This window comes from Echeneis naucrates, chromosome 3 (assembly GCF_900963305.1).
Source record: "Echeneis naucrates chromosome 3, fEcheNa1.1, whole genome shotgun sequence".
Classification (NCBI taxonomy): Eukaryota; Metazoa; Chordata; class Actinopteri; order Carangiformes; family Echeneidae; genus Echeneis; species Echeneis naucrates.
This window is the reverse complement of record NC_042513.1, coordinates 23,398,472-23,426,385: the sequence shown is the minus strand read 5'-3', so window position 1 is coordinate 23,426,385 and position 27,914 is coordinate 23,398,472. Positions and strand designations below refer to the sequence as shown.

Below are 27,914 nucleotides of genomic sequence, written 5' to 3'. Positions count from 1 at the left end.
GACATGCTGAAGTTGTCATGCTTAGATAATCACAACGTTATTGTGCTGATGCTGAGAGGGTATATTTACCATGCTCACCATCTCAGTTCAGCTATTTAGCACGCTAACACTCTCTACTTATCATTTACCACGGCTGAAGATGATGAAATGTCAACCTGCTGATTATACCCAGTTAAGAGGTTAAAAGGTCACCTCATTTATTAAAATTCAGTCTGAGGTAGACGTGAATATGTGGACCACACATCCTGACGATACATCGCTTAGCTGTTGAGACATTACATGGAGAATGACAAAAGTAAACTGGTGCTGGAAGAAAGTCAGCAGGTCATCAATCACTAAGATTCATTTTCCTGGGACACCAGTGTCACCAAAGTTCATCCAGTAGGAGATGAGATATGACATTTAACATTTCAACCAAAGTGGTAGATTAACTATAAATCTATGTTGCTATGCTATCTATATTCTAAAAATACAGATGTGTCAGATCAATAAATCATAAATGACGGGCTTAGATTTTCTGTATAACGGCTTTAATTATGGCATCAGTGATCTTTCAGATGCTAATTTCCTAATATCTGTCTGTGAAATGAACTCCAGGACAATCCAACAATGCCTTTCACCGTAGCCCCAGCAGCACTATCACGTAAATGAGATTGCCACCATGAGCCGTCCATGACCAGACTTTGAACATTTGCAAGTGTGAATACATTTGAACAGAAATGATTAAAAGCAGGTCTTGGTGTAGGAAAAAGCTCACCCTTCACGCTGACTTTGTGCTCTCCAGTGCCAGGGTGAGAGATGAGATTCACTTGCATCGACACCTCCCCCACCGATCCGTTGGATGACTGACCTGGACACACACCAAAACAGCAACAGGAGAATTGGACAGAGGCACAATGAAAATCAGAGAGGATGGAGCAGAGGCAGAGAGAGCCAGGCAGGGAAATAGAGTAATCAGGAAACGGAAACAACAGAGAGAAGATAAAAGGACAGAATCCAAGACTATGGCTGCAGCTTTTTTCCCTCTTTATCCAGAAGCTGATTCCCAAAAAAGGGTGTATTAACAGCTCTCTGTGCCAAAACAAAAAGAAACCTTAAAATAGGGCCAGGGTTTCCTTTAGCTTCAGGCTGAACATGAACAACACAAAGAAAAAAAACAACAGGAATCATGAAATGATCTGCCCAGTTTGAAGGCCGATGGTGTGAGGTGATGCACTAAATAAATAATGTTCTACACAATGGAATCATTTCACTGTTCCACAGAAATGCAAATAAAAACAGACAACTGGAGTGGAAATGAGAATATCAGAGAGCAAGAGGTGGAAAAGGAAAGGCAGGAAAGTGGGGAAGAAGAGGAAATAGGCTTTTTTTGGCCGCTGCAACCTGCACAGTTACAGCAGCATTACAATTTCAATCACACTGGACATGATGCTGCCAGGAGACAATTAAAACTGATTGTCGACCATGTGTCACACTTTGCCAGATGCAGAGAGTCTTGCCCATTTCAGCTGCCTCAGGTTCAGTCTGAGGCAAGTCAGGGACCAACAGATGAGCACATGCGCTGGAGTGGTTGATGAAGGGACATGATGATCCGATCCCTAATCAATATGTGCCAAACATGCAGTGCCCATTACAGCTGGTAATGAAGAAACAAGCCCTGTGATTTATTGTAATGAGACCCTGAGAGGCTGAGGGAGACTGAAAAACATTGCTGCTGCACAATTAAGCAGTGGACCTGTGTGGAAATGAATGGAGCGATGCCACAGCCCATTCACCTTAAGTACCAGCTGAGAAAAATTCATAAAACATACATTCTTTGTGTTATTTCGAAGGATATCACAGACAAACACTAGCAGACTCGATTACAAAAAGGAACAGATTGAAAGTCCTCCGAGAGAAGAGTATGAATGAGATGAATAGCACAACGCAGATGAAAGTAGATAAAACAAAGGTGACAGTGAGGTGAGCTAACAGGTGAAGTGAGAAAAATGTTTTAGATAAGAAAGGTGAATTTTAGGCATCAGTTGTTGCAGTTTAATTGATAGATTTTTTTTTTCCCTCTGCTGTGTCAAAGATTCAAACAAAGCTTTTCTTATGAAAGAAGCTGCAGGGTATTCATATAAAACGAAATTCTGAAGAAAGATGTGTTTGTGTTCGTACTGTACTTCCACAGCAACAGGAACACAGTTAATAGTCCAACAAAAAAGAGACACATATGCGTCCAAGCGCACACTCGACAGGAATAACCCAGTGCATTGGTCTCAATGTGTCGCTGTGAGAGTACAGGGGTCGGTGATTAATGAAATGGTGTCCAGTGTGCTACATCAAGCATCAGCACATTTTCACACTGTTTACTGACCTAATGTACATCAACCACCTCACTACCTCCACTTACAGACATCACATTAGATCACTGCAGATAAAGGACGACTACATAGAGCAAAGCCAGGAGAGGGGGATGGGATGGGATGGGAGGAGAGATTTAGAGGAGGAGGAAGATGAGAAACACATTGAGGTAAATCTCAAAATAGCACACAGTGTTTCACTGTGTGTCTATGTCCATCTGCCAGTCAGTAAGAGCAGCAGCGCTGATTGGCCTGGCTGACGAGATTTTTCCCATCGCCATTCTGTGTACGCAGCGTTCTGCAAGGCTGAACACTTTGAGGCAGCCAGGAGCTTAAAGCTTCAACACCACACTGGGCTGCACTCTCTAAAATCTCTGGACAACTGATGGTATTTCTGTGCCACTACAGAGGCTAGAAAGAGGTCCCATACAGAGATAGATGAATGAGCTAAGGAAGAGGAGTTGGAGAGAGTGAGCGCAAACAGGGAATTTCTACATTTACACTGCACATTTATCTTAAATACGTCACGACAGTGTTTTGTGTTTCTAATCAGAGCGAGAGAGAGTAAGAGAAAGCACGGGAGCATTCAAAGCCTTCAGGGTATGGAGTGAATAGAGCACAGATAAGTTTTTTTCATTACAGTCAGAAAGACAAATGACTTATACGTTGAGGGAATAAATGCAATTATTGCAATGTCCATTGCACATTTAAGCCTATAGAACATAAAGTGACACAGAGTGATCTCAGCACACACAAACTGCAACGAAAGAGAACAAAACAAAAGTGAAATGCTGAGGTTTAATGAGCCACGAGTCACAATATTTTCAAACAGATCTAGATAGCAATAGAAGCGGCAAGGAATATGAAGATACCACTGCTCATATAGGCGTATAGGACTATAGTAGTTCAAGGCTGCAACCATGTTCTGTACTCCAGGTCAACAACAGAAGCAACAAATGTTAACAAACTGTTTTGCTATCAAAGTTTATCAAGATCCTTTAGAGTATGTTTCCAACTGCTGCCTCAGAAAAGTGTTATGTTGCTGAACAATAACGTCTGCAATCTGTGCCTTCTTCACACCTTCCTGCACACTCACCATCTAAGCATTTTTCAGTATCTTTTTTTTTCAACTATTCTTGTTTTTATAGCTGCCTTTTCTCAGTTTGAAACTACCCATTTGGGACAGAAAAGAGCTCTTAACCCATACCATTTTCAGTATTTGAATGCTGAAGAAACTCGACTCTGAAATTAAACTTAACGGAGCTCAAACTAAAGCTTCCTTACCTTGAGAGGTTTGGGTGCATATATATTTCTTGATCAAGGCATCTGTAGGTTGAGTGTAAAGGCTGAGAGCGTATTTGAGGGACTTCATGTCAGGGCTCTTTTCGAGGAAAGTTTTCTTCAGTCCGTTTCCACCAGCATGGAAGTATTGCTGCAAAAAATACCAACTAATATTTATAGATGTCCAGGGTAAGCAGGAACTTTGAAATCACTTCGTAACATGAAGGTAACTTTTACACGACAGCAGATTTTAGTAGGCTGGGGAATAGCCTGGACAGTTTGCATTTTCCGGGGGGGGGGGGGAAACACGGCAGTACCTGTCAGGTTTGTTGCTAATGACCATGTGTTTAAATCTGAAACCAATGCTTGGATAGTTAACATGGATTTGTGCTGATAAGCCTGAAAGATGAGCACAAACAAGGCTATGCTTTCTTTTCAGAAGCTGTCACCAGTCCCCAATGTGGAAGGTGGGAAGGAATTATCAGATCCCTGATAATTAATAGATGTCATAGGAAACACAATCTGTGACCTTTTCCTCTTTGTTTCCTATAGATGACCTTCACTTGAATAGACCTTTTCTAATCATCGAGTGCATTCAAAACATCTGCGACAAATTCCATATTCAACCACTCAAAATCATACATTACCCCAAAACACACACTCATACACTTTCGGAAGGGGTGAGAAAGTTAATCACGACACAGAAAATTAAACAATACTTGTTAACATGCAAATTGCATATATTTAAGCTTGAAGTTGTCTTAAAAATAAATGGTTATAATTATTTATATGTAGAGGAAGTGGCAGATCATTGTAAAGTTAGTCAATTCCAAACAGAAATCACAGAGAAATCTAATTTAATATGTGCTTCAGTCATGTTAAAATCAAACCACAGCATTCATTCTCTCACTCAGTCGCCTGATGAGCCTGTATCCTGAAAATATCTGATAACCTGCCGTCCTCCATCCATCTCTTCCTGATGGATGGAGGGCCATCTTTCATTTATTTTTTTCATTGTTCCTTATGAAGTTTTTTTCTTAGTTTCTTTCTACAGACATCACACTTACTTGTTGACATACACGTGTCGAACTATATGAAACAGATGTGTGATTTCCCATAATTTCATATATTTAGTGTGCATGTGATTCCTCCATCTTTACAGAGAAGAGCGAATGGCATGTGCCCTGAATTTTGCTTCACACATGGTCCATCCATGTGTGCATATGCGTCTAAATCTTTTCCTCACTCAGAGGTCAGAGTTCAAAGAAAAGAGCAAACAGTACATTATTCAAAACCAGTTAAATGGACCGCATGCTGGCTTCGTCTCGTATGGCCTTCACGGCGGACCAGTCCCTCTACACACATTCTGCCTATTAGTATTCACTGGGTCAAAGTCCAGTGCATCTTCAGTGAAAACATTGATAAATGCACTCATGACTGAATAATCAAGGAAATACACTACATTTGGCTTCAGTTATTAATTTGAGCAGAGACAGCTCATCATACGAATACATTAATCAACAACACAATGCCAGCAGAGGTGGTTTAACACACTACTCACATTTTTGTCTTTCTTGTTTTAGAGATATATACTTGGTATTTATAACCCTCAACACAGCATTTCATGATCCAATCTCCCATAATTCAACTGAGGTAATTGACTGTTCTCAATGGAGTACTGGTGAAAAGAACTGCAGCGACATGATTGATCTAAACCTACAGGTAGTTTCCTCTGAGACAACCGAATCAATTAGTTTCCTCAGCATTTTGTGATGCAGCTTTCCCCCTATGGCACCTCACCATAACTCTCCTCCAGTCCCCGTAGAGCTGAGGCTTGGTCTTTGGAAACTGTCTCATATTCCTTCACAACCAACAGCCACACGGCAGGAAATGAACAGAGCTACGCTGTATGTCACATTGTATTTGATAAGAGGCTTTGGGCATGTTGCCTATTCTAGGATTTTAATTAGACATTTCTCAGACAAGTATAAATTGGCATTCTGTCATATGCTTCTAACTATTCTTGTTTCTTTATTTTTTTTTTTGCTCTTTTCTCTTCTTCATGCAACAATATTGCATGAAGAACAACAAACAGAAGAAACAACAAGCTGTGACTGTGTGAAATAATATTATTCATACCCAAAGACTCAAACATAGTGAAAAAACACAAGCATAAAAACTGTATGTTTTTTTCCTGTTTCATAAAACTGTTATTGCACTCCCAAGCCCAACTACTTGCTTTTCTTGCATACATACTAACCTATTTGTAGTTGAGATAAATGGGTCCACTATAAATAGGTGTCACGTCTGCCCATGATGTGCACTGAAGCATATGCCATAAGCCACTCAGCCGAAGGCTCCTCATGTGTTTATAGTGTTGTTATATTTCATTAAATTACACATTTAATCATTCTCCATATCTCTGATCTGCTATTCCTTAGGTAGCTCTGTTGTGCTATTTAAAGGCCAGGCTTAACCACCCAGGAGGGTTCTTGTTGTACAGATACATAAAACTCACCTTAATGGTGGGAAGCACAAGGTCCATGGCTGCACACTGGCGTGGAGTCAGACTTCTGGCTTCTTCTCGAATTACATGCTCCTGGAGGAATAACAGATGTAGTGAAAGTCAATATACAAATAGCAACACAAGGCATAGACAGTTTGTTTTTTTGTTTTTTTTTTTTATTATTTAAATTAACATTAAGATTACATCTAAGCAAATCAATCTTTACTTAAGACTGACTTGCAAACAGTCGATTGAATTATAGTTTCTATAAGTTGTTAAACACCAACACTTTTTTCATGACTTGATTTATATTTTTAATTGGAATTTTCAAAATTTATGACTTTATTATTGAAAATGATGTGCGGCACTGCCATATTGCATGTGTCGTAACGTAAAATAAAAACGAACTCATTAATATAAACTCAAATGTTCATTGATCATCATCATTAAAACATAATTAATATATGTGTGCACTAGGTTTAGCAAAAGTTAATTTCCATCTGCAGTCTGGACGTAAAAAACGCAAACACCACTTGACAACATGCATAAACACAGTAAAAACAAAGAACATTGCGATGACATAAAAACATGCAAAGTGCAGACATTTGTAAGAAACAGATTGCTAATTAGAGTATTCAGCACGCAACAAGTTTTGTATAACAATGGTGGTTTTAACAGAAATAAATAAATAAAAAGAAAATTGAAAAAACTAAAAAAAGAAAAGAAGAGTTGTTAATGTATTTCTGTATTTCTAATGTATTACTATAACAGCTTAAATGATTTATCAGCTGTTCCGTCTGGATTTCATTTATACAGGAACAGGATTTGATTTGGATTTATATTTTAGACATGATTATTAATCAAGTTAGGATTTATCTAATTCTAGCCGATAAAACGATCATGGTTCAACACAAGAAGGCCAAAGCATCAGGACTACACTTAACAGTTTTCCTATGGCTGAAGGTCAACGGACACATTTTAGACAGGATGGAAAGGTGGTTTGAAAGAGCAGTGATGGAGGAGGCCTCAGACACCATCTCTATCCTACCTACAACTTTGTCCTTTCATTCCTACCCAGGTGACAAAACCAGCTTCTAACAACAGTCATTTACCGATCGACCTTAGGTGACTAACAACTCTGATGACCATGGTCATAACAACGAGGGGCTCCAACAAACAGTGATATCAATGGCCTTGTTAACGATCCCACCAAGACTAAAAAACAAGGGTTTCCCCAACAGTCCGTCAAGATTGATGAAGTGTAATGCCCTCAAGAAGCTACAAGTCCAGTTGACCTCGATCAACACTGAACACTCTCAGAGTTAAAACATACTCAATGAAAAAAAGAGCCAATTTGAGCCAAGTACTGCCCATCATGATCAACGATAACAAGAGGATAATAAATGACTTGAATTTTTAAAGAGGCAGAGAGAAAAAAAAAAAAAAACCCTCAAAAACAACACTCCATCTGTGTACTGATGTACAGTACCCAGATGTTGCCTCAAAGGACATCATGCACATAAGACAAATGAGTATAAATGCACCAAGAGATAACACGTTCGTTCACTTCTGAGCCCCTCAGAACTGAGTCAGAACTGAAATACCTCTCTGAGGTACTGTCATACAATAGTTGTGTATGTCAGTGTAACCACTGATGCATTGCATTGCTGTACTTCACAGGCCTCTAGGGATTAAACTTCCTCTGCCAACACCAGCAATTAGACAGCAGCCTGGTTATGTTGCAATAAGCCTCACAGTGCAATAAAAGTCTAGAGAAGCTGGCATCACTATGTTTCAAAAGGACATTACGAACCTATCCATATCTGGCAGGGTCTAGAATGACTGTGAAATGATCCTAAATTCTCCCTTTTCTGTATAAATTTATTTAAATGTGGATTGATAGTCACTTCTCTGCGTACGGAGATTCTGATGTACTTTGATAACAAGATTTCAGCATATGTTTCCTGAAAATCAAACTGGAATCAGATATTATCTGGTTCAGTTGGTGTTGGCTTGGTGTGCTAACATGTTCAACACCCCTCTTGGGATCATGAGAAAAATTACCTTCAGTTTGGACAGCTGTCCCAAGTCCTTGGCAGCACTGAAGATTATCTGGGCTCCCTGCTGTTGGAGAAAGATGCGTCTTGGGTTATGGAAACAGATGCATCAGTCATTTCAGAAACGAAGTGAATGTTTGAGAGACTATCTGACATGAAGACATTGAATGTTTCCACAGACATGAAATGAAATCAGTCTAGCTTTTACGGAATGATTAATGGTATGAAACAGAACTACGCGTGAAAATTTTGAGATGAGATGTATCATTTATTGTACAATAATTGGTGTGTTATGGGGGGGGGGGGGGGGAGTTGAACAGATTGGGGAAATGCTACAGAGAGACAGGTGAGGTGGGGGGAAAGAAGGGAAATGAAAACAGTAACATAGAGAAGCAGAGACAGATAATTGATCAAACTCACACTCTGGTCACTCAGTGGAGGCAGAACAATTGTTCTCTCGATGGTGTTCAGTACAATTTTCCATAGCTCTTTGAGGACTCGTTTCAGCACTGTCTTCTCACAAATCTTCGCAAATAACATCAAACTACAAAGCGGCAAAAGAAGGGCATTTGTCAGGGCACCCCTAAAAACACGTGTCTCAAACCAAGCCAGCACTGCTGAGTGCTCCAAGTCATGACGTCTTAATAAATAATATGATTAAGTAAAGAAAAACACCTGCGATTCATAGAATAACTGTAGCAGTTTTATGCTTTAATCTCACCCTATTGTGCAAGCACGGAATCAGTAGACAGGAGGAAGGATTTGGTATTTCCGTATCATTAAGAGGATTCCCTGTAATACCCTATTGGCCTCAATGTTTCTTTGACAAATGGTTGAGAGCGATTCCCAGTGCTCTGCTGAACCATAACATTGCTATGGTTCTTTCAAGAATGCTTAAGAAGTAAATACCAACCCTTGGTTGAATTAATAGACACTCACAGATAATGGAGGTCTCCTTTTTATATGTATGCTACCATACTGTTGCATTTATTTTACTCACACATTTGGGGTAACTTTAATGTATTAGGGTAAAATTGAAGTAAGACCTCAACCTTCATAATGTTTGTGGATGAAATATGGTGAATAGAGAGACTGACAGTGAGCAGGATTCCTTTGTGTGTTTTCATCCCTCGTATGGAGGATGGATTCAATCAGACAATAGCAGCGTGCGGGGAAAAAGGAAAGTCCCCTGTGTATTGAAACAGGATGACTTTAAATTTCGCTTGTGGCCTGACACATCCTTGCTATGTTAGTTAGTAATGCATGCTTATTTTCACTGTTCACTTTGTGATTGTGGTGGCAAAAGATAAAATAATTGTTGTCATGATACAATAGCTCTCCAAAGCGAGAAGATGCACAAGTGTAGTGTTTTGGATTTCTTATTCTTTGTCTGAACTCCCAAACAGACTTTCTGGTGTGTGATAACTTAGTAATTATTGATCTCTGTACCAATGTTCTGCACACAAGGTCCAAATGTTTTCATCAACTTGCAGATATATGAAAAAAAAAAATAAATAAATAAAAAAAATCTCATAAAAAACAGTCAGCTGGTACTTGTGTATTACAAGTGTATAGTGTTTGGTTTCAAGAAGATTTGGAAAACACAACTAGGGAGTTTCACTAATTTAAATCAGTAACAACAATACCATGCTTTTGTCACTCAAGCTCACCATATCAAAGCTGATGAGTCTCTCTTCTGCCAAAATGAAACCTGCCTGACTCACTGACTCCTTTATGACAAAACTCTCAAACTTAAAACCTATTGGAAAAAAAATTGTGTTCTACAATTTTATACACTCACTTTTTATCCAAAAGATCCATAAGAGGCCGGAGGACAGTCTCTGCATCCATGGCAGCATTGCTGCCTTTGGCCAAACCTTTCATCTGGACCAGTTCCTGGTTCATTTGCTTCACACAGTCCTCAATCACAGGTTGGAAACTGGGTGATTAAAAAACACAAAACTACTTGTTACTAGGTATTTTGGGCTGCTGTGGAGAGTTGCACCCTCACTCCTGCTGGCCCTACTGGATCACCGAATGATTGTACGAACAGGAATGTCCTTTACTCAAAATAAAATGTTGAGTAACTTGCCATGCTCATTAAATAGATTGCACAGAGTCCTCAAGTCATCTTAACTATAGCAAATGCCTAGCAAATACACTACCTAAGTGTTTAACTGAATTTCTTTCAAGGAATAAGAAATAAAGAAAGAAATGACCCTTCAATGAAAACAATCCCATGCACATACACACACACAACGAATCTGACAAATTTTCACCTGGAGCCAAACACTCCACTGAGCTCATCCAGCACCGTGTTGAGTTTGTTCTGCAGCTCCTTCAGCAGATCGCTGGCTTCTGCATCCAGCTGTGAATGGAAGACAGACAGTTACTTCATGGTTACCCTTCATACAGTAGCCAACAGTGACTATCTGGGTTGGGGCGCCTCAGCTGGGGTGGGGGTGTTAGGAGGGAAGACAGCAGGCACAGAGGAGAGTAACCTTCCTCGCTGGTGGCCTCCCACACATTATGCCTGCCATCTGTGTGAAGCGACGCCCTGAATACAAATGGACGGCTCACCTCTGAGCGCTGCAATGATGACTGCTTGCCGAGTCATGAGACTTGGTATTAGCAGATAAGAATCTAGGCTAGGGATCTCTCCAAATTTTTGTGGACTGCTACACGTTAGCGTAGAGACAGTTTGCTGTCAGGGTTAGGGTTAAATCTCAGGGCTTAAAGTCAAAGTCTACAATGTTCTGATGCCGGAATTCTTTGACCTTTTTATTTATAAGTTCACAAAAGTATTCACAGCAATGTGTGCCCATGCATGGTATGTGCTGGGTATCTGCAGCGCAATAAATATGCAAGTGCACGTAGAGGATGTGCATGTCTGTGTTCATTCATGTTTGTTTTGGGCATGATCTGAGAAAATGCATGGGTGGACATTGTGTATTTTGTGTGTGTATGTCAATATCTTGCATGTAGAGCGCAACTGTTTGTCTCTGTGCTTATGATTTACATTTGCCATGTACAAATGCCCAAATATTGATGTTTTGGATGGAGGTGGAGAACACACGTCGCTGAGGCTCGGTGCCCGAGATGGATGTGTGAGACCAGGCACTGCACAACATGCATGACAGATCGTCATATTAGAACCGATAAGCTTAGCCATAGAGCCGCTGATCTCAGACAATTTCAGTGGTGGATGGCTCAGGTGGGAAGCGGATGTGTCAACTAAACCTTTTATAGACATTGTGATTCTGCAGACACATTCACGTGTGCAATGTTCATACTGCTGTCACTTATATGGAACTGATTGCAAAATACAGGATTTTCACCGGGAAAAAAAAATGCCCATAGAGGTCCAGGATATTATTCTACTGTTTTGGGAGATGGATTACATCTTTTCAAGTGATAGCAGAAAAATATAGTGGGCTGTAGTCCTTTATCAGTTCCCCCTGGCCTGGGGAAAGTTTTAGACTGGGCTCTAATCTTCAACCTGACAGTTTCTGATTTTGAGATTATCGGGTTTCTTTTTTTTTGTTGTTTTTTTTTTTTCCAAGGACATTGTATCCGAATGGAAATAATTGCAAAGGAAATACATTATGCCCTAAGATAAACTAAGGCATCTGCTGCCCCCAGAGAGGAGAAAATGCCACTCCATGTGGCACCTGGCGCTCCAGTCAAATGTCTGCCTGAAGACTAAAGTCATATTTTTATGGCTTGGCCACTGAGGCATTTTTGAAGTCTGACAATAACAGCAATCCATCTTCTGATAAAGTCTTGGATTAGTTGGAAAGTTAGATATGATTATGACAGTCAAATAATGAAACCTAAAGAAATTCTTATACGTCTACTGAAGTACTGAATCGAGTGGGTTTGACAGCATTTCATCCATCACGGTAATTAAGCTTTATGCAAGTAACCTTAAGTAAACATCTATTTCAGGATCTATCACCATGGTAGCTAGTTTAACTCAATGCTGAGGGGCATTCAGAGCCCTGTACAAACTCTCCCCTGGCAGAAAGCCTATCAACTGCAGCTCAGCTTTGCTTCCCTTTGTCTGTTTCAACAATACAATATCTGCTCACTGGCAGGTTGTTATTCTGAAACATACTTTGTCCCTAACAGTGTCGAGTAAATAAAAGTTTAATAATGTACCGTCACTAAAGTGAGAAAAGCACATTAACAAACAGGACAATACCCGAAATAAAGGTTGATATCAATCTGTGGAGATCAGTATGTGATGTTTCCATAATGTGGGCACCATAAGAGATTATTGCTAATCTCTGTTATTGGTAATGCTATGATAACAGCTCTGGGTAATTACAGTTGCTCTCTGGGAGTTAATTGCTGATATGGAACTATTCTGTAACAAACAGGTTACTGTGCAGAGCAGAAAATAATGGAAAACTTTAACCATAAATACACTTTGGCCTCAGATTTTCTTCAAGTTCTACCTGATGAAAACATATATTTGACTCTTAAAGGGATGTCAAGACATCTTGTGTTCTTATTCTCCAGGCAATAATGGCCTGAGACAGATCCAGGTGTATAGATCCAGATGCACTAACTATAAGGATGGAGCAGCAGCTCAGCTGAGGGCACAGCTGGAGAGATTGGTATGCGTTTGAGTAGCTCATTAAACAGTCTGAAGAATCCTGTCTGATGCAGTTTGTGGCTGCAGCCTGCAGAGTGAATCAAGATGATCAAAACCGCAGCCAGCGACCTGGGGAGATCCTATTGCTCTTTGCATTGTGGAATAAAAGGGGCAGCAATCAGCTGAAGTAAATATTACACTTCTAAATTAGACATGGATAGAGAAGTGGAAGACAGAAAAAAGCAGGCTAAAAATAAAGATGGGATTTGGGTGGGTTGAACGACTATCCCCACAGCGCTGGGGATGGTGAGCTTGAGTAGCCTGTCCAGAGGGGTGATGGGTAATTCAGATTCCATATGCTCTGTGGCACATGCTGCTGGAGGGGGTGGGGTGAGAAGCATAGGAGCGTGAGGGGTGGCAGTGTGGGGGGAAGGGGGCGTGCTTTTTCTTATCATTCGAAAAATGGTGGGAAGGGGTGTTGACAAGTCCTATTGCACACACCTTACAGAAGGACACAACCCCCTCCTCCTGGAGACAGAAAGAGAAAGGAAACGGAGGGGGGGGGGACAGAAGACACAACGACAGGAGACAAAACGCAAGGCAAGACAGGCATTAGACACTGAAGAGAAAACATGCAACCGAGTCATAAGAAGCCTTGGCTGCTTCTCAGGTTAGACTGACAGACTGACATGTCGACAATGGAAAATACTGAACGGAGCTTCAAACCCAACACACAGACTCAGAGGGTTTAGGGAGGAAGTTACAGAAGAACCGTAGCAGAAGTCAGAAAGGTGATATTAGCAAAATGACCTTCAGGACAGATTAGTCTTTGGATGGGTAAGTACATAACAGAGCGAAGGAGTGTTGGGGTCAATTCACTTTCACTTGTAAATGTCATCCGAAACAATAATTTCCATAATGATGACACAGCATTTGTTCCCCATCAGAGAAATGATCTGGTGATAGGGGGTTTAAACGTACATATTAACTTGCATCAACTGTGCTGAAGCATCTTTTAGTACCACAAAGAATTCTCTGAAGCTCCGATAATGCTAACTTTGTGGTTTGATCTTACAGTGGAAGCAAACATAATAGCAGTGTTGCATGATAATCATTTATACATTGTCACAGAAAATCAGATTTCTTAAATGTGTATCTGACAGTTTCAGTTGTGTTGAAAGTGAATTGCCACAAACTTTGACAAAGACATGGCAGGCACATACATGCAGGTCAGCACAGACCTGTTTTCCTCCCATGGACTCAAACATCTTCTCCAGTTGGACACGAAGCTGCTGAATATTGTTGAGCAGGATACAGGGCTGTAAAACAAGTACAGGAATTAATATTTCTATATTGTCTTCTAAACTATAGGGTAGTAGAACATAAAACATATATTTTCTGTTGTTAAGAACCTGAAAAAAAAAAAATAAAATAAAATCTTTTGCTTCCTTTTGACACTGTACTGTAACAGTTCATGAGCTAAAGACCAGACCATATAGTTAAAAGATGAGATCAGAAGGGTAACAATGGTAAAATCCATCAGTTTTGATTTCCTGACACTTCATCCATACAAAGATAGGAGGTGTCTACTGTCAGGACAGTCAGCAGGGACACACAATACCTAACACAACAGGCAGAGAAATGTCTGCATGAATATGTCAGACATTATCGATTCTCAGATCTGCAACAAGTTTAACAGATGACAGGCATTAATCATACTGCTTTTTATAGTATGAGAGTAACGCTTAAGAATTCTTAGTCGCGTATTATGTAAATTTTCTGCCTCCAAAAAACAAACAAAAAAAAAAAAAAAAACCCAACAGGCTAGAATACTACATTGAAAAATTATAGTGCTAATGGATAGCACTGAAATGATAATTCTATGTCCCACAGGAGAAGGATGATTGGTGTTTTTCAGTCCACAAAGCATCCAACTGGGCCTCTGTGACTGCACACAATAGCATGCTCTGTACCAGATTTATGAGCATGTTTGTGTGAGAGTGATTCGAAATCTGAATGAAAGCACTAGTGAGTTCCCACAGCTGCATACGTCTAGAAGTCTCCGTTGACAGATGGTGAAAAATATAAGTTAAATACCAGGGGCCAAAGTGATATCGCAGAAGATTATGGGGGAGCGGGGGAAATCTCACTGTATTCAGTTGGGTAATGTAGTTTAAATAGGATAACTATAAGCAAACAAGTTCTTCCTCGAAAAATTATTTACCTCGACAAAAATATTCATATAAATTCATATCAGCACTGTCTTTGACTCCCAGTTGATTAGATGTTCATCACACAGAGAACAAAGTTTCCCAGGATAAATCTGATAGGTCACGAGGTAATTCAAAGGAATTTTCTCTCACACAAAGTAACATTTATTATAATCACTGAACAGAATCAACAATCAAACTCGTATCCACACTGACTGTTGACAGAAATCACAAGGTTGGGAACAAATACCTGACATGTACGGCTCCGTTGTTGGCAACATAGTTTCTTGGTAAAGATTGCTGTGATGTTTGTCATGTATTGTGTGTGACAGTTAAGAAATGAGATAAGAGTTTGATATAATCCTATAACTGTGTAACATCAACTGTCTGGGTTTTTTTTTTTTTTCTTATCCCATCATGCATCTCTTCGGTCTGGTCTCAAGAAGAGACCTTTCAAATTTTCTCTGGGACAATTGTAATGAGCCTGTCAACACTGCAAAGAAACAGCTGCCTCTTCTGCTGGTGCCCTGTGTGTTATCTCTTACTTCAAACGTCAACGGACCACTGTGGATAATTAAACCACTCACTAGGCTCTGCATTTGGACATCTGTCACATTAAACAATGGACAGAGAGCCCAGAAAATACCTATGACTCTCTTCCAACAGCTTAGGGCTGTGAAATGAATTATTACATCCGAGTTACTAAAGACTGTTGAGAGCATTACAGAAGACAGAGCAGGGGTGAAAAATCAAGAAGATTGTCTGAAGCTTTTGTCCCATGGTCTCCATGCCAACTGATGTTAGACAGAGTCATCATGGAAACATAATCGTCAGACCTACCACATCCGCATTTGCACAAAAATACATTAATGTCGTCTTTGCCATTGACATTTTCAGAGTTCATGTGGGCACTTACCACATTCTCCTTGCTCAAATACAAAGGAAAGTCCTTGGTTACAATAGCAGCATATTGCAGAAGAACTTTGTTGATAGTCTGCAAAGACAGAGAAATATAAAATGTTTTTGTCTCACTGGAAAACTTAAAGCAGAAACTAATAAGGTAATATCGAACAAAATATATGACTCTCCTTAAATCAATGGCAAACTCTTTAACTCCGACTTATTACTCCCAGCAGGAGTATTCATGGTTCACTGGGGGGGGGGGCTTTCCACAGAGCCTGACCTTTGCAAAGCGGCACATGAAGTGAGCCAGAGCCTGTGGGTTTGGACACTCCAGCTTCTTGATAATCTCAAAACTCTGGTTTAGTTGAGTGAACACATCCACCACTGAACAAGAAAAGAGGGCATGCTCCGAGGTTTGCTGAAACTGTAGCAAGAAAAAACATGTAAGACGAGAGCATGAAGTCAATGCTACAGAAAATTATGTTCACATAGCAGCTCCCTGAATGATGTTTTTATGCAAGCACTGACATTTTTAAAAACACATTAAAATAGCTTTCACTGATGAGTTTCTTTCATAATACACCACTGCTAATAAAATTGAGCAACCAAGCAGAAACACATGTGAAGTGTATCTACTGTGTCTAGCTTGTCTTGTGGACATCTCCTCTCATTATTGCCTAATATCCCTGTGTCTTCTGCAGCCGTAAAAAAGACATCCTTTTTCTTGAATCAATTATTAATTGAAATTTGATTCATATTCCTGCCTTGTGAGGTGTCTTTGTGAAGAGTTTTTAAACTGTGTGAAATGTCCTTCCCAGAACAAGCACTTCCTCAAGAGGCATATCCACCTTCAGGCTCTTTATAGACCCTGAATAAGGAAGCAGCTTCAGGTGCCAGCTTTGCTGGTTGAATGTAAAGTTGGGTATTGAGAAATATTTAATGCTGTACTCACTCCATCTTTTTTGTCCCTTTCCAGTGCTCCATTCAGGAAATCGAGGGCAACATCTTCATTCTCATCAAGCCATTGAATGACAAATGGCTCAAACCACCTGAAAAAGAAAAGCTCTCTGTCATCGAAAGGTCAAATCACACTTTGATTACTTCATCTGTTTGCAGTATATGAGAACAAATCAGAGGCAAAAGTGTTTTAGGAATATAAAAATGATCAGAGAACAACTGTGTTTTAGGGGAATTATCATTGAAGGCCAGCTCAGAAGACAGCAGACAAGACATACCTGAACAGATGAGCCAGGTAGGGAAGTCCATTTGTTGGTGGAATAATAAGGCTGTGTCGTCTGTTTTGTTTTGCCATTTATTTGTTCAATATGGCCTGAGCTTGTCCTCAGAGCAATGGATGTCCCATTAAAACTGCTTTTGTATTTATACTAAGGACATTTGCTATAGGAAGGAAAGCTAATCAAAGATGGGCATACAAAAGAGAAAACTGTGAATGGGTGTGTCTTTATATGACACGTATCCTCAGTACAGTGCTGGTGACAGGGGGGGCAAGTCATTTCTCTGATAGGCTGGCCAAAAGGGAGGGGACATTGGATTTTCTGTCTGCATTACATGTGTTTGTATAGCAGCTGTTCCTGCTGTGTTACATTAATGTGCATGCCAATTGAAAAAATAGATCCGTGCAAAGAAAAACAAAAATACACTTTCAGTCAATAAATTTGTTTCCTCGTCCAAAACAGTTTATGATCTGCTTGTTTAAAGGTTTGCCAGAACAGATTATCCAAACATGACAGTTTTACAGATTTAGACTGACTTGATCTGAGGTACCAACATTTACATTTATCCCAATCACCTTGTTATGATTTTAATGAAGCACTCATGCGGCGATTAATCTTTAAACCCTTACTGTTGTCTTTTTGCCTATTTTTCACATGGAAAAATGTACGTCATAAAGTGAAATGTGTAGCTGTGATTTTCTCACTTCTGTCTTTAAGGATCAGTGCAATTGCATCCTAAAGCACTTGATCAATTATCAATCACCTCTCTCTTAGCAACACTCTTGCTATATATGTCTTAGTCAATCCTTTTCTCAGCCCACTCATGATTCATTGGGCTTTAGTAATAATATTCAACATTCAACTCAAATATGTAAATACATATGTTTCCCTTAATAGTGTAACGGCACACTTTTTTTGATGTGTGAAAATAAGAGAAAACTTACAGAGAATATTCAGGGGGTATATCCTTGAAGGCTGGCAGGTCACGGACGTACTCATTATGGAACCATTTGACTTTGAAGTGAAGATTCATGTATTCAGTGCTTTTGCATAGGCGGTGCTTGTCATGCTCTGTAATGCAGGTAAAAACACAAGCAGCAGACATGTTACCATGTACAGCATCCACTCAGCTTCACGATTCTTATACAAATGAACCAACTTGTCACACACCACATTCTAAATTGTAAATTGGCACCACAGTTTCAAACTTTTGCTCTATAAAATAGTGAACATACTGCCTGTTTTCAATTTCTGCTGCTTCTTTAAGAAGCTCACTCCTGCAGAGAAACTCACAGACAGAGACACACAGTAATAAAAATGAACAAATATCCTTTCAAACATCAAATGGATGTGGGCAGTAGTGGCTGCTTTTAATCTGACATCTAAACAGGCTCAATTATGTAAAGACTCAAACTATCACAGAGTAAGGAAATAAAAATGAGCGTGAGTGTTTATCTTGCTCTCTTAAAAAGAAATAAAAGCCTGCAATGACTGCAAATGAACTGAAGCAACTTTAGGTTGGACTTTCATGTCAACTGACATTGCTACTGAGTCACTTTGTCCAGAGGAAACCAGTGAAGCAAAGAGAGATATAAAACAGAGACATGAGACAAACAAACAAACAAATAAATAAATAAATAAAGACCAACAATATGAAAACTATTCCACAATCATAACACAGTGCAAGACAGGAAATGAATTGGAGACCAGTGATTGAGCTAACATTGTATGAAAGACAGACTAAACCCAGACTAAAGACAGAGTGAAGGCTCGGAAGATGACCTGCTCACACTTTTTTGAGGCTCTGCCTCAACAGTTTTATGTACTGCATGACAAAGCTCAGCTCATGATGCTCTCCCTTCATTACTCCAGCATTTCCTGTGTGCGTCTTTCCCAAATATCTGTGACTCCCCTTTGTTGGTCAAACTTTTTCCTTCTCATTTTCAATTGCTGTTTGTGTACTTTTCATTTGGTATGCAAAGGCCATGTAATCCTTTTTCTATTGGAGAGTGCAGATATTTATTTTCTGGTTTTTGTAGCAGTTGGGGGTGGATGTGGCTGCATGTGGACAGTGGATCTTAACCTTTTCTGATGTCCTCACGTTCTTTTTACTCCCATTGTCCTCTGGCTCAAAAATTACCCACCTCAACTAAACCTCTAAAAGAGTGAAGGTTGATTGAATTTTAAAAGCCAAAACTTTTTTTGTCTTAAGAAACAACTTGTCATTCATCACACACTTTATCAGTGTCTGGGTTTCCCCCTTTTCAACGGTACAAAAGGATTGAATTTAATTAGTGAACATCGATCATTTTTGTACATCACCTCCTTGTGTCTGGGTTAAACAGTACTAATGAAGCCTATCTTTTTCTAATGAGGAATTCAGAAATACAGACATCTAGATAAACAGACATCTGCATCTATAAGATACATAGATGCACATAACATCAAAGACACTGCTGTAACTTAATCCTAATAACGCTCTGGGTGCTTACTCTAGAGCAACCTGTCACCACACACCCCTCTAAGCTCAGGGGAAAACATTTAAATGTGCAATTATCATATTTACCCATATGACAATGTATCCAAAGGTAGCATGCAGTTTGCTGCAGCCCAATGCCATCTCTTTTTCTAAACTGATGTTGGACAGACCTTTGAAAAAAACGGATCTACAAATACAAATATCAGCATATGCTCAAATTGAGGCCCAAAACCTGGGCCTTTCGTAGTGTTGATAGTCTCTGAAAATAGCTATTGTAAGTGAATGTCAAGAAAGAGTTGAAATAGATGACATTTGCCGAGGCTGTAGTGTACTTAAGTATAACAGTGTGAGAAACAGCAGCTGGCAATGTTGACTGACAACCTGTCTTATTGTATAACCTAAACAGAAGTAGCCTCTTCAGGTATAAAGTGGAGTTTAAGATACTTTCATCACTCATACTTTAATGCCTGGGATACTTTTGTTCAACTTGCACACAGATTTTAAAATCTTGATGGACTCCTTTTTCACAAAGAAGCATCAAGTTCTACAATGTCGTGTACATACCTTAAATGAAAAGCCCCAATAATCCATGCACCTTATAGTTACTGTCTGTTGGAGCTGAACACCAAAAAATGCCTGGGATCACTGCTCTCATCTACACCTAAACCTTCATGGTCCAAGTGGTTTTGTTGGCTGAAATTGCAGAGGGATTTAAGGTTTCACCTGGATTCACCTAGACAGCCTGAGTCATAGAAGGAGCAGGTGCTTTATACAGCCTGAATATTGAGTTGAGATTGTTTTACTGTTGAGAGGTACCTGCAGTTATTCTGGAACAGAGGCTGTGTAATCTGAACAGAGGGGTCCACTGTGGCAATGCCACTTTAATAACCGAGCTGGCACCGAAAGGCAGCTTAAACACATACAGGGGCTGACACGGGGATGCACACACTTGCATTGCCATCAAGTCATGTCAACCTTTCTGCCCTAGGCTCTGACTGCACACAGTCACTGTCACATGGGTACCTGAAGGAAGCAGGTGGAGGTCAGCTGTGAGACTGGAAAGTAGAGGTCAGCCTGCTATTGGTGTGTTCGCAGAGCGTGTGCGTGCGTTTGCTATTATATCCATTGCAAACATGCTAGAGATGTACATATGAAATGTTAAGTTTCTACCTAACTCTAACTCAAATAGTTCTCCCTGTGAATGATGTTTCTTATTGTTTCCAAAAATAACACAACACTATCACTAACTGGATTTACTGGATTTTCTTTTACTATGTGCATAACTTAATGAAAACATCAGCAAGTTATGGGCATGGTGAAGGAGAGATCAATACGTTTGGTAAAGCAGCATACACTGAGGAGTAAAGAGGTCAAATCTTTTTGACAAACAAAAAGACAAAATATTGGTATTTCTAGTTAATGTTTAAACCAAATTTCCAGGAAAAATTCCAAGAAAGTAAGTTGATCTGAAGCAGGCCCTATTATCTTAAATCAATATTAATGATATATTAGCTCATAAAAGGTCCATAACATGACAATGTTTCCTTTACTAAATTGAAGTTTCTCCAAATATTAAGCTTTATTATTTTAAGCCTCTCTTCCTTGAGGAGAGAAACACCTGCCAGAGCAATGAGTCCTCAATAAGGTTTCATCTTCCAAACCTCAGTTTGGAAGTCACGGAGCTGATATCCTCTCAAGAAAAAGAAGCACATAAGGACAGAATGTGTCTCTTTGCAAACTCTCAATATCAGCAAAAAAAAGATATAATTTCCCACTGCCTGGGCCCACTGGGACTGTTTGAATAGTGAAGAGATTCCAATGTTTTGAAAATCTTGCAATAGAATATAGAGATGCTGTCAAAATTCAAACTGTGAAAGTTTTATATATATCTATATCTATATCTCTCTCTATATATATATAGAGAGAGAGCGAAAGAAACAGAGAGAATTAACTATTCCCCCCAGATAAAACCTTTCCAGCTTTTAATATCCAGCCAAAATTGCTGCAAACAATAGATCATTTTTGTGCAAGAAATTTGCTTCTTTAAAAAAATTAATCACAGGGTGTTGAACCTTGATATCATTAATTTATCATTCATTGATGAATTTATGAATTTCACCTCGGTGACTAATTATTTTCTAACCCGATGGTGTCAGTTGCCTTCAAATGGACAATCTGTCATTCTGGAAGGTAAGTCCCTTCATATTTATTCATGCTGTTTATGCAAATTCAGCTGACTGAGGCCTCCTCATGGTGTCGCACAAACTGACACAAAGAAGAAAAAAAAATTAATAAATAAATATAATTTCACATACTGTGTACGTGTGCGTATGCGCATGTTTGGATGTGTGCTATTTTGGTTGCACCACAGAGACAGGAGCCAGCAGCTCAACAATGTGTTATTTTGCTGACCTTGAAACATTTGTTATCTATTGGTGAGGCACGTCTGTGTCTCACAACCTGTGAATGATGCAAAGGTTTGAACAAAGGCACAGCAATGCAGCAGCTGCCTGAACATGAGATAATGTAAGTTTGTGTGCATGAAATATTATGATATACACATATACATACTATGTACATTAACTGTCTAATCAGAATTGATTCATTGCAGAATATTTTTCTTTCAATGTGTTGGATCAGTGTCACTGTCAAAGTGGCAACACTTCTACTTGCCTTATGCAAACTAGTGATGGGAAGTTCGGATCTTTCTACTGAGTAATTTGTTGTCACTTGAGCAATGACTGAAAAAACATGGCTTTCAAACACTGAACATGGTTTGCTTCACTTGGAGCCCCCTTTTGGGCCATAGCCTACTGAGTTGAAATTACTGATGACTTAATTTGCCCATAGGAGGGCGCTCCGCCTATCATTAAAAAATTCTCATTCTGTGATGGCTATTCACTTTAGCCTACCTGGTCACTGAAGACCCTTAGTGTATGAATTTGTTCCAATGGAAAGACAAATTAAACATTAATCCCATAGCTGCATAGCTAACGTTAACTTTCATGCTAACACCAGATAGCTATCCTCACCAGTAATAACAGCATCGGTCATGTTACTGCTATAACCACATGAATAATGAACATGCGTGGGCCACTGAAAAAAGAACGAATCGCTCACTGAGATGACTTGTTACTCCCGAGTCATACGAAAGGTTCAAAATGAACGAATCGTTCACGAACAACACACCACTCATGCAAACCAGCCATGTAGCTCTGCATTTTTTCTGTGTTGGCACGTTTTCATTAAAGGCTGATGTAACTGGCACAGCAGTTTAAGAGATAATGTGACTGAGAAGCCGATGATTAGTCATTAATACAAAAGTCCTGTTTAAATTGAATTTCAATCTGTGCCTTTGTGTGCACATACACAAATGCTCATATATAAATAAAACTATCAAATGTGCCTGGATGCACTCGCATTGCCTCTGCAGACACATATTCAGGGTTTCAATATTTGTGAATGCAAAGGTGTGCCTGTGTGTGCACGATGGTGCATTCAAATCCTTTTATATGTGTATGTGTGCGCTTTTGTGCATTGCTGGTTGTAAACAGTGTGGGCTGTCCTGAGGGAGGAGTAGGCTCAAGGTCCCCGGAGAGGATGTCATCTTGTCTGATTTAGCCCACAGGGACTGACAGACGCACCCTCTTCCGCATTGATTTAAATGCCATGGATATAATGACAAACTGCTGTGGTTCACCCTCCTCCAATCAGCAGTCAGTGAATATATCCATAAGGCCAAGTGCTTAAATTTGTCCAACAAAAAAGAAATGAAGAGACTAGAGGACCAGAACGATAGCCAAGACAAGCATAGTTTTTTTTTCTGTGACATAATTCCTTCATCCTGGCTTCTGACCCAATTTTGTCAAAGGGCTTCTTAAGCTGCATCACAGGACCTACTGACACAGCTCTGCTATATCATAACAGCCTACAGACACTAACTCCTGTTGATATGACTCAAAGATATAATGCAATCGGACAAAACTTGACTGCCCAATCTAACAGTCCACTCTGGTTAAGTACAAATAACCACCGCAGTGTAATTATTTAAATAAAAACCCCAAATATGACTGAACCCCCCCATGCACATCCATTTATAAAGCCATATATTCACTTTTATGTTAAAATAACAGATTTTGAATTGTTTTGTTGATAGTGTTTTTACAAACACCTTGTCTTTGCGAAAACACCCTGGAATTGAATGATGGAGTGAAGATATTAAGCATTTATGAGATCTATATGTGTAAAATGAATTCAACTCCTTCAAGGCTTGAAAAAGACCCTGGTGCTTTCTAAATCTCATCAATATAAAATGCTGTAACTTGTTAGCCGGGTGCAGAGAGATCAGAATTAATTGTGCAGTACTATGATGAAAACTGCAAAGAGGAAACATATAGTTTGAACAGACCAGCTTATTAAAATCACACCCCAACACATAAACTACAGCCATGCTCGAGGCTCTTAAACATCTTTCTGTGGAAACAAAACCCCCATAATTGAGGTACATAAATTGAAACCCAGTTAAAATATTCTTTGGAATGAGGTTGTTCCAGCAATCTGAAGCTAAGTTAAATGGCTGCTGGAGCATTGGCTCTTTAATGACATGCTCCAAAGACCACAGGCTTTAGACAGCCATGCAGCAGATCTACAGCATTCCTAAGTCCAGACATAGTACTGTAGTTTCATTCTTGATAAGGCATCCTTTTGTTGTCAAAACATACGGATATGAACCTTTAATTGAGACACAGTTTCGGCATTTCTTTGACTCTAAACATTCCCTGTAATGGTTAAACTCTTGCTTCTGAAAAAAATACGTTTTAAATAACAAGGGTTATTGAAAAAGCTAACTAACTACAGTACATTTTCCTCTTTGGAGTATTTACTTTGAGTGAATGAGTGAGTGATTTTAGCCGGAGCCATTCACTGACATCCTCCTTCCCTCCATCGCGTATTTTATCCTCTCTCTTTTTGTCTTCCTACTCCCTCACTAACACTCTCACTCTCACTCTCTTGCTCTCTCTCACATTGAGAGATCCACACAGAGATGCTAAAATTAGTAGCATCCATTTCTGCACCAACACCAGCACCAAAGGCCTCCAAGCAGGAAGCAGAGGATGCATCAAAGACTTCATTAAGTGATGCGTATGCACATGTGTGCGCACACAGACACATACAAAGATTCCTCTTTTATTCTTTTTCTTTTTCACAACAGAACGCGTGCAAACATGCACAGATGAAGATGTCTGCATGCACAGACACGCACGCACGCACACACACACACACACACACTAACAGAGAAACACAGGCTAACAAAGCAGGACATTCTGGCCCGCCTCCTTCAGGGTGTCTCTCTCAGCCGTTCTGCCAGTTCTCTGTGCCTTCTTATGTAAACAGGTCACTCTGAATTACTTCCATTGGTCTGGAGGAGAAAAAAGAGCAGCAACCTGGATCGCCTCAGTATTTCTACCCTGTACCACCTAATTATTTGCCTTCACAGCATAAAAGCATATACTGCTCCAGAAATGTATATATGAAGGAATGTAAACATGCATGCTGCAGAATCCACAAATGACACACAGTGAATTTCCTGTAGGTTTCCGGTATCATCTCAACATAAAGACACACACACACTATCATCTCCACACACACACACACACACACACACACACACACACACACACACACACACACAAGATAAACTGAAGGTGAAAATACAAACCAGGGAATTACAGTTAAGAATCCACAATGCTTCCTAAATTGCTAAATCTACACAACAGAGAATCCAAAATGGCACAGCAGAGCTTTAAGACTTGACCTGAAAGTACAGTCAGGTGTGATCAATTGTTGGTGTTCGTAGTTGAGAATGTGTAGCTGAAGGATTGTTTTGCAACTGATCTTTGTTGAAGTCAGTGAAGTGTATTAGATTAAAGAAACCCCATATGGTTTCACTACTTTGTTTTAGAGATAGCCATTCATGGCGTCCTGTGTCTCTGCGCATTTTTATTGCAATATCTGAAGTTCTTTTGTTTGTTGAGATCACTCTTCTGGTAGGAACATTTCTATTAACACTGACAGAATTAATCTTTTGTTCCCCTAAACTGCATGTGTTTCTTTTCCTGCTTATCCACTAATTGCTCATTTTTACTTCTGAGAGGAGAACCCAATGCATCAGATCCAATGTCATATTGGAAAAATGTAAAATACACATGTAATGTATAGTGTGTGATTTAGATTTTTTTTTTATGACTCACAAAGAGCCAGTTTATCATCCAACTGAGAAATAAATACACAGGGTACAAGAAAGTGTTGCATTATGGGGTACTATATAACATTTAATAGGCTGGATAATCAGACATTATTGTCAAAAGTGCACCATACTCGCACACTAATGTTATTCAGTGTGAGTGATACCTAGGACGAAATATAAAGTGAGCTCTGCTGCTTCATGTAAAATTGACAGATGTCAACTCGACCATCTGTTTTTTGCTGTTTTACAGTCTATGCAGTAAAAAGTATCATGTGTTTTACAATCTACATGTCTCCGCCACGCTGCTTATTTATGAGCTGTCTCACACTCTCCTTCATTTAACCACTAGCCAGTCTGCACCAAAACAAACCTAGAACTGTGGCAGTCAGCAGGACAAACAAAAAAATGAGCAATAATTCATACAAAGTGCTCCTTTGAGGAACATGACAGTCTTGTACTCCTCCTGGCACGTGTCGCTGTGGGCGGGCAGTGATGAACTGACAAGACCAGGCAAATGGGGCAAAGCAGGGGAAGTGGGTTCAGGCTCAAGGAGGCAGAAAAAGCAGATATGTGACTGAGTGCATCCATGATTCTTGTCTCCTTTTGTCACACAGGCACCCTCAGGCAAATCAGACACACGTACACAAAAACACCCACATTGCCCAAACCTGCTGTGACAGCAGTCAGTAACACCGGAGGTGGTCACCTAAAAACACGCAGTATTCACAACCGCTGTCTCCGTCTCCCTCAGTATTTACTGGGGTATAATGACTTTGCAAAAAGAGCCTTGCAATCACATGAAAATAGCCAACCTGAATTATTGATTTGCTTTTAAAGATTATTTAGCTGAATTAGCTGTTAAATCACTACTTTTATTAATTGAAAAAAAAAAAAAAAGCACATTTAATTTAATTTCTCACAGACTGATGTGTACTTTTCAGTTGATGACACATTATTCTTGATTCTGAATAGTGTGATGTTAAATATATGCAACAATAAAATTTTATAAGACTAAATTCATGCTACTCTGAAGATGTGTGAAAATGACCATGCTCCGCCGAAGACTTCCCATAACTGAATTTCTTGAATTGATGATGTTTGTTCATAGTCACAGTAAAATCAATCATATTAAAAAATGCTGTGGTTGGATCTCAGCTTTCAGTGGAAAACTCTCTTCTGGCAATCTTCTGGCTGTACTCATGATGACATCTTAACAACCAACAGTTGTTCTTTTATTAAAGATGTTATTAGTATTAGTAATATAAGTATCATACATTTTCAAATATTATCAAAGTTATTAACAGTTTGAGGGTTGTCACACATGCATTTGATATATGAGTATTTCTTCAGGTTTCTGTAAAGATATTACTGCTCTTATTCTAAAAAACACATGCAGTTTCAGAAAATAGTTCATCGACTGATGATGAAACAATATTGATGGAAACTTGCTTTTTGTCTTTAGGCCAAAGGAGGGCTATTGGGTAGCAACAGCCAAAAACTGAAAAAAGGCACTGTGAGTCCAAGAATATATAGCTTCAGTAATACCAGTAGTGTGACACAAAGGCTGCTGATATCGTTGACTGCTGCATTATTCATTTTCAGTAAATATTCATGTTGTTTTTTTTTACTATTCACCTTCAACTATGCGGGGAATGTGAAAAAATAAATAAATACGAGTTTTCATATAAATCTCACATAATACACACATACTGCTTTATAGCTGCTCTCCAAAGAAATGCACATCTTTATGTATAAACACACATCTATAAATCTACAACTTTCTCATTAAAATCTGATGCATGGCCACATCTATATGCTTAATACTCCTGCATACTTTTCTGGCTAAAATCAAGTCACATTTAAAACGATCTCACGCTACATGTACAGAATCTACATGATTACATGCACGGGCGTGTGAGTATATCCAGAGACTGCAGTTTGCAGTTGCCATAGCAACGTCAGATGGTTTGGTAAGGGGAAAGCAGCAGGTAGTCTGTGTGCTGTGTAGCTGAGTTAAAATCACTAATAATTCTGAATGAAGCACGGTCTGC

General features: G+C 39.4%; 1 protein-coding gene across 1 annotated transcript in view; it reads right to left on the bottom strand.

Annotated features, from left to right (window-relative positions):
- The window catches only part of unc13c (unc-13 homolog C (C. elegans)), an 84,436-nt gene that overhangs the window by 2,094 nt on the left and 54,428 nt on the right, over positions 1–27,914 (bottom strand). The window contains exons 19-30 of the mRNA XM_029498578.1: positions 18,082–18,208; positions 16,855–16,951; positions 16,183–16,326; positions 15,916–15,993; positions 14,031–14,108; positions 10,469–10,557; positions 9,991–10,128; positions 8,610–8,733; positions 8,197–8,253; positions 6,145–6,225; positions 3,630–3,777; positions 758–850 (exon numbers count right to left, since the gene is read on the bottom strand). Coding sequence (XP_029354438.1) covers positions 758–850; positions 3,630–3,777; positions 6,145–6,225; positions 8,197–8,253; positions 8,610–8,733; positions 9,991–10,128; positions 10,469–10,557; positions 14,031–14,108; positions 15,916–15,993; positions 16,183–16,326; positions 16,855–16,951; positions 18,082–18,208 — 1,254 coding nt within the window. The remainder of the gene's footprint in view (positions 1–757; positions 851–3,629; positions 3,778–6,144; positions 6,226–8,196; positions 8,254–8,609; positions 8,734–9,990; positions 10,129–10,468; positions 10,558–14,030; positions 14,109–15,915; positions 15,994–16,182; positions 16,327–16,854; positions 16,952–18,081; positions 18,209–27,914) is intronic.